This window comes from Athene cunicularia (genome assembly GCF_003259725.1).
Source record: "Athene cunicularia isolate RWA chromosome 11 unlocalized genomic scaffold, athCun1 chr11_part1, whole genome shotgun sequence".
NCBI classification, from domain to species: domain Eukaryota; kingdom Metazoa; phylum Chordata; class Aves; order Strigiformes; family Strigidae; genus Athene; species Athene cunicularia.
Window position 1 is genome coordinate 19200129 of NW_020799113.1, and position 7369 is coordinate 19207497.

Here is a 7369-nt window from a genome sequence, read left to right on the forward strand (position 1 = left end):
TGCAATGACAGGACGCGGCGCTCACGTGACGCAACCGGGCTGAAGCCGGGCAGGGAGCCGCCATTTTAGGAGTGCCAGCCATGCTGTGAGGCGGCACTGTGGGGACCGGGACCGTAGGGGCGCAGTGACGCTGCAGTACCATGAGCCGGGGCCCACCGGGCGCAGCTCTGCTCCCTGCAGGTGTGGAGTGAGCGGGGCCTCCAAAAGGCTCGGGCCAAGAAGGGCCTGTGAGGGAGAGGGAGGTGTCTGGGGATGGTGGGTAAGGTGCCTGCTGGAGTGCTGATCAAAGCCCCACAGACGTTCCTCTTGGGGGGGAAGAATGGCTGCAAGGCCTTTACAAGGGTCTGAGGGAACAAGGTCGTGACTGAGATGCAGGGAGAGGCTTTATTCCATGGTGCACATGCTCTGGTCATGCCCCTGGGGAGCTGATGGGGTAGGAGCCTGCAGTCCAAGGCCAAGAGACACAGTACATACACAGAGGAGGTATCACATTGACAAAAAATTGATGGTGAGGATAGTTGAGCATTGAAATGGTGGCCCAGGGAGGGTGTGGGGTCCTTGGAGGCTTCTGAGGTTCAAGCCCTGGGGAACCTGATGTGGAGTTATTGCTGAACCTGCTCTTCCTGCTGGGGCTTGAAGTAAAGTCCTCACAGGTTCTCTCCAACCTGAATTGTACCCAGGTGTGTCTACAGCATTGGGATCTTGTAGATTGGTCTTATCCCTTCTGGCCTCCAGCTGTGGTTCCTGAGTATGTCTGTGCTGCTGTCCTGCTTGGCTTCGGTTGCCATCAGATAGCCATTTCCAGAGGTCACTTGCTGCTTGCCCTCCTCAGCTTGATGCTGGGCTGTGGCCATTCCCACCATTTCTGGTCCTGCAGCCCTCTTTGCTTGTGTCTCTTGTCTCCTTCCCAAGAAGCCTGGAAGGAAAAGAGGAAACTCCAGTCTTGTTGGTTCCTAATGGGAACTCTGCTCTGGATGCTGCTTGCAGATAACAGCAGGAGCAGGCAAGTCTGTGCAGTGCAATTGCTTGCGTGGGTGAGTACAACCTCAGTGATGCTGCTACCGTGGGTCTGACTTTTAACACTATCCAAATCCACGCCCAGCACACTTACCTCTCATGAGGGCCATAGACTACCCACAAGACAGAAGGAAACTTCACTGCTTCCTCCTCTCCATGCTCTGTATCACCTGAAAGCGCACCATCCAAACTTGGAGCCCCTTTACCATCTGCCAGCTGCTGGTCCAAGTATTCGGTGATTGCCAGACCTGCAATCTCTCAAGTAGTTGGGGAATAGTCAGCTCTGTCTCCTCGACCAAGCTAAACAAGTCTGGGCAACAGATATGTCACTTTGGCCACATCCAATATGACAGACCCATCTCCACTACTTTCCTCTTCTTATTTCTTCCTGTACCTTAAATTCAGGTCCCCCCAATTCTTCTGTTTCAGCTGAGGCTTTTTACATGGCAGCTCTTGGTTTCTTTTAGCACTTTACTCACTTCTGCCTCCTAAAATCTGCTCCCAGACTGGTCTGGGCTGCAGGAGCCTTGGCTTTGCACCTCTTGGGGTGATAAGTATCCAGCATTGTCCTCCAGCAAGGAGAAAGTTGGTGGCTGCAACCTTGGAGCCCCAGCAGCCGGGAGGTCTTCTCTGCTGACTTCTGGGTGATAGGACTGTCATGAGTTGAGCTTGCAGTGTTAGACAAGCCCTCCCTGTGCTTCCTAGGGAAGTTTGTGGAAGCTTCCTTCCAAGCTTGTGGTAGAGGTGACCCTTCTCCTGCGGTTACAGGGACTCTGGGAGCTGGGGCTTTAGAGGAGTGAAGCAGTGGGGAACTGGGTAATGCAGGAGACATGCAGCCCCATGTGCCAAAATGACAGGGAGCCCTTTCCACCCTGGGACCCTGGCTGTGCCCTAGGCAGGCGAGGGGCCAGGGCTGGTGCTGGCATGGTCCCCGTGGGCGCCCGGAGCCACACCCTGGGCTGTGCCCAGCTCCTGTTCATGATGAGCAGGTGGCAATCCTGCCGTGTGTCACCGCCCGGTGTGGAGGCCACAGAGATGGCTGCACTGGCTCGGAGCGTCCTAGTGACAGGTTCCAACCGGGGCATTGGGCTGGAGATTGTGAGGCAGCTCGCTGCTAGCCCCTGGCCCCCCCAGCACATCTTTGCCACCTGCCGCCACCCCGAGGGTCCGAGAGGGAAGGTCAGTGTGGGTGCAGGGCATGGGGATGGTCCTGAGCCAGGTGGGCAAAGGGAATTCACGGTCCCCACAGCTTGCTGCTGGATTTGGCCCTGGCTGGCTGGTCCAGCGGTGGGGGCAGTAGTGCTCTGGTGGGGTCTCATAACCCCCCAGCCCCATGGTTATGGCTGTGCCTGACCCAGTGGGTGGGATGAGGCCGGAGGAATAGACACGATGCCCATGTCCTCAGCACTTGCTCGTGGCAGTGCCGATGGCTGGCCAACCCCTTCTCCATGCTGTGATCACCCAAGATGGGGAGCAGCACCTGAGCCCTGCAGCACCCTTCTCCTGCTGGCTGCGGGGCTGCCACCCTGCCCTGTCCACTGGGAACGGCCCTGTACACTTTCCCCAACAAAAGCAAAGCCACCCTGGGCTGGCTCAGCTGGGGTGACCTGGGAGCAGGGGTGGCAGACCTGGACATGCCACTGGTGACTTCTAACCCCATCCCTTGCTCCATCATTTTGTTTCCAGGCCCTGCAAGAATTAGCTGCCCAGCACCCCATCATCAAACTGGTCCAGCTAGGTAAGGAGCAGTCTCCCTCCTTGCACTCGACATTGCTTCTAGCCCTCTGCTTGCTTTGGGGATGGGATTGGGGGCAGCTTAATGCTGGCAGCAAGGCAGCTCCAGCCCTGCCAGGCAGGGAGGGATTGGTGCACACCTGGGTAGGCTTCCCCCTCCAAGCAGATCTGTCCTCTGGCTGGAAGCAGTCAAACCGGCTTCAGAGACAGGCAGAGGTGGGTCTGGACACCTCAGCTGAGCAAGTTTCATGGGAAAGGCATGACCTCTGTTCCCAAAAATGCTAAATACAGTGCCTCAGTTTTGGGCTGGGACATGCAGGTTCACAAAGCAAAGCAAGGCAGGGCACAGCATGTGACATTACTGGATGGTTCCTAAGTATGAGGGTTGGTCTGGGGTCTTGGAGGTGGCTACAGTTGGCATTTCCTTCACAGCAGATAAAATAAGAAGAAAAGAAATAGGCTAAAAGGATGCATATGGGAAATCTGGCCTTGTGGTGGTGTTGGTATCCCAGGTTGATGCTCAGACCCAGAGGCAGGCTCCAGTTGGGGATGTCTGCAGCCTGAACTGGGGAGATGCTCCTTCATCCTTTCCCTGCTCCCATGGAGGTGGGCCAGATTTGGTGGCCTTTGTCAGCAGCATTGGGAAGCAGCAGGAGAAGGTTGGCAAATGGACTTGGACAGCATAGGGACATGGAGGAGAAAAGGGAGAGCAGCCAGGGCAGAGTTTGCTGTTGCCAAAGTCGGAGTATCTGCAGGCAGGAAGCTTCCAGAGTGCTGGGCAGGGATAGGGGCTCACTGGGGAGACCAGCATTGGAGTGAGGCATGGGGAGATAAGGAGTATCAGGCTGAGGAATGTGGTTTTCTGCAGATGTGTCTTGAGGAGGCGGATGGTGTTGTTTGAGAGAGCAGAGGCTGCTCACAACCACTTTTTTTTAAAGAAGAGTTGATTAAAAAAACGTATCCAAACCTAAAAAAGTGTTTGGGGGAAGCATCTGCACCAGAATTGCCGTCGCTGTAATAAGTGAGGTGGGAAGCAGCCAGAGCTTCTAAATACTTCTGAGTACTTCCTTAGAGCAAATAATAACAAAACTGAATCAAGGCAATGAAAGACCGTATCAGTCTCTACCTACCTATTTATTTGTTCAAAAGCACCTGAAAAGTTCCAGTACATTTTTAGCATTTCTTAGCAAAGAAGGCATTCCTGAAGTCAGGCTTTACTAAAAAGAGGGAGCTAATCTCCCTCTTACTATTAATAGATTATTAAAGTACAACACCTGTGATTAAAAATAGCATCTTTAAGATTACCTGTGAGCCCCAACTGGCAGTACTTGGACAGGAAGAGCACGCTTAGTTTGCTCACCAAAGCATGACCAACATAAAAAGGGACATCTCAAGGGGCTGACCACTAAATAAACAGCATTTACTAAAACACATACACCCCTAAACCCAGACTTTTTTGGGATAAAGACTATAGTCCTAAAATAATCCAACGGCAACAAAGTATTTATAAAAAAAGGGAAGCTGCTTCAGGTTGTCTTTCTCCATCGTAAGGAAAGGTTGGCTTCAAACCAGTAACAGGAATGCACTTTTCAGAAAGGAAAGTTAGAAATTAACACCAAAATGCGTAAGACCTTCCTTCCTTCCTTCCTTCCTTCCTTCCTTCCTTCCTTCCTTTCCTTCCTTCCTTCCTTACCTTCTTTCTTTCACCTTATCCTCTTATTTCTTCCAAGAAGACAAGAGTTTGTTCCTTCCGCAAATTTGGCTGGCCTAGCACTAGAAATGTGCTGGTCCCACATGCCTGGTCCTCTTGGAGCAATCACTCAGCTAGTCCAAACAGAGCAGTTAATCATTCACCAAAGTACCTGAAAAATCCCTCACACGTGGTGGAGTAATGGAGCCTTGAACTCGGTTCAATCATTATCCAAAGTGAAGTCACTAGAAGGCACCCTGTGATAAGTCCTGCAGCTGGCCATGCACATCCTTCTCGAATCCGAAGGCTCTGTCCCCTCATGTATGGCAGCCCCACAGCAGATTATCTCATCAAATCCCCTCCAGACCTTTTCATGACATCCCTATAAAGGTTTGTGCTGCACAAGGCAAGGTGGTAACAAGTTCCAGGCCGCTCAAATTCTTGCTTAGCACCATAAAGACACCAGGCTTTACATTATTAAAAATGCCAGGAAAAAGGATTCTTCTGCTGCTCATCAGTGTACAAAATACTCTGGGAAGGGAGTCTTCAGCCTTGCAAATCTTTGCTAACAAAGTCTTGTCTAAGTATGAGAACAGAAACGCAGCTTGGGGCCCAAAGTGTTGCAAAAAAGGAAATCTAGCTCTGCTATCTCCCCAGACAGCAGGCTCATTAGATTAGCATCTGCAAAAAATGTGTGCAGAAATGTGCACAGGGAGAAAAGGCATATTCCAGCATGCCTATACGCGTGAATATTCGTGGTTCATAAGGACTTGTTGGTGTACTTGGGATATTAAAAGGCAATATATAAAGTTTAGTGTTGGCCTAATCATCCCATTTCAGATCCTGAAGGTGTTTAGATGACCCCTTTTAAATTAACAATGGCCACTTCAGTGGGGCGAGCACCTGGTAGGGGATGCAAGTCCTAACAAGCAAACGCAGTTTGTCTGTTTGCAGACAAACTGAAAAATACCACCCCTGTTGCTTTAGCCAAAACATCCTGCAATTAAAGCATGGCAGATTTTTCAAAAAGATACCAATATTTAAGTGAAGGAAAAGGCACTATAAATGCTTACCCCTGTTAGCACCATTTCAGTTGTTTCTGTTTGCTTGAGAGGGGGTGTCCCCACAACTTATCCAGAGCATCTGTAGAGATGAGAATGTTCAGATTCAGCATCTGCAAACAAATACTGCAGGTTATAACCCAAATCTTTTATTACTTGTACTCACCTCAGCTCATCAGTCAGCTCCAAATCCTTGTTGGTAACAATGTGATGAAAAAAAAATCTAAATAAAGACAAAAGGAAGGATTTTTGCATAGAAATGGCTGTAAAGTTATGGGAAATTGGTGGAAGACCAATTTAGGCACATACTGTTTAAAAAGTCAAAGATAGCTCTAAATGATCAGTCAGAATAGACATCAACTAGAAAAGATCTTCATGTAATTCAGCAATAAAGTGAATGTGCCCACCCTGTGTTAACAGCCCCTGTAGCTGCTCTGTAATACAGAAGGGCTTGAAGAACATAGTTAGGTTGCTTCCCCAAAGATGGTGTCTACCCTTAAAATGTGCCCATCCAGCTGTGTTGACTTCTGGTGGAAATAAAACTGGGAGCCTCACTGTGCAAGGGCTGAGCATCCCTTGTGTAATCACAAGTTCCTCAATTACAGAAAGCAAATACATGTAAAGTTCTTCTTACCAGTAGCCTCCATATGACCAAAAGGGAGCTGAAGTTTCATTCAGCTAAGGCTGAGAAACCAAGAGGTGAGGACAAACTGCTGCTCATTTCAATGTGGTTAACACCCTGATCTGCTAAACCTGGTCCTTCCTTTCTGGAAAATGCTGGTTTAAAGAGAGCCATTCCAGCCACAGCACACTTTCCAGTGGATGCTCCGTGGCCCACTGGAGCTCTTCACTTTGCTTTTTGCCCTGGCAGACATAGTGAACTTGCCCAGCATCCGAGGGGCCGTGCAGGCTGTGGGGTCTCATCTGAAGGACCAGGGCTTGAACCTGCTTATCAACAATGCGGGCATCAGCTCACATGCCACACTGCGCTCCCTGGATTCACATGAGATGCTCTCCGTGTTTGCCACCAACGTGGTTGGACCACTTCAGGTTGCCAAGGTACCTGTGGAAGTTCTGGGTCTCTCTTGCTTGGGGAGATTTCCCCGTGGGAAAGGTGCCCTCAGCTGGGTGGGTTCTTGCTCTCTCGAATGAGGCAACTGATGGGGGCAAGACCAGGACCACGGATCTCCTCTGCCCAGCCCCAGCATGTCCCAGGCATCGCTCCTCCCCAGCTGGAGCTCCTGCCCACCCCAGGCTGGCTGTACCGGCTCACTCCTTCCCTGGGGCAGGGAAAGGCTGGAGCCTGGCCCCTCCATGGGGCATCCTCCCAATCCCCTGTCCTTCTGCTGGGGGTGTCTGTCCAGCCGCTTGTCCACGGCCTGTGACAGAGGCCTCCAGGGCCCCTCAAGCTCGGGGCTTGTCACGTATTGACAAAGCCCGGGTGTCTTTGTGTCAGGAGTTTCTGCCGCTGCTGGAGAAGGCAGCGAAGGGCACGGGGCAGGAGGGGCTGAGCTGCAGCAGGGCCGCAGTCATCAACGTCTCCACCAAACTGGGCTCCATCGGGCTGTGCCTCGGCGTGCTGGAGGCCCCCATGTACCCGTACCGTGCCAGCAAGGTGAGGTGCCAGGAGAGGTGCTGGGGTGCTCTGCTGTGCGCTGTGCCCATGGAGGGGAGCCCAAGGGGCACCCCCTGCCCCCGGCCACCCACCCCCTGCCTGGCTCTCCCAAGCATAAGCACGGACACTGAGACAGCAGCACCCAGGACTGAGCCTTTCAGGTGGGCTGTGCCAATGCTTTAGCCCAGGGCAAAGCCCCATTGCCCACCTCCACAGCCATTTTCTGGCTGGGAGATGTCCCCCCTCCTGCCC

The 7369-nt window shown here is 52.0% G+C and overlaps 1 protein-coding gene across 1 annotated transcript; it reads left to right on the forward strand.

Annotated features, from left to right (window-relative positions):
- Positions 1–1879: 1879 nt before the first annotated feature.
- Positions 1880–7248, forward strand: LOC113484563 (17-beta-hydroxysteroid dehydrogenase type 6-like). The gene is made up of 5 exons (XM_026856984.1): positions 1880–2196; positions 2704–2755; positions 6374–6561; positions 6959–7117; positions 7231–7248. Exons 1-5 carry the CDS (start codon positions 1942–1944, stop codon positions 7246–7248), a joined length of 672 nt encoding a protein of 223 aa, XP_026712785.1. The 5' UTR covers positions 1880–1941.
- The last annotated feature ends 121 nt before the right edge of the window (positions 7249–7369 follow it).

Coding starts and splice junctions, on each gene's coding strand:
- LOC113484563 (XM_026856984.1), top strand. CDS start 1,942: ATGGTCCCCGTGGGCGCCCGGAGCCACACCCTGGGCTGTGCCCAGCTC. Junction 2,197..2,703: donor CCGAGGGTCCGAGAGGGAAG/GTCAGTGTGGGT, acceptor TTTTGTTTCCAG/GCCCTGCAAGAATTAGCTGC. Junction 6,562..6,958: donor GACCACTTCAGGTTGCCAAG/GTACCTGTGGAA, acceptor TCTTTGTGTCAG/GAGTTTCTGCCGCTGCTGGA.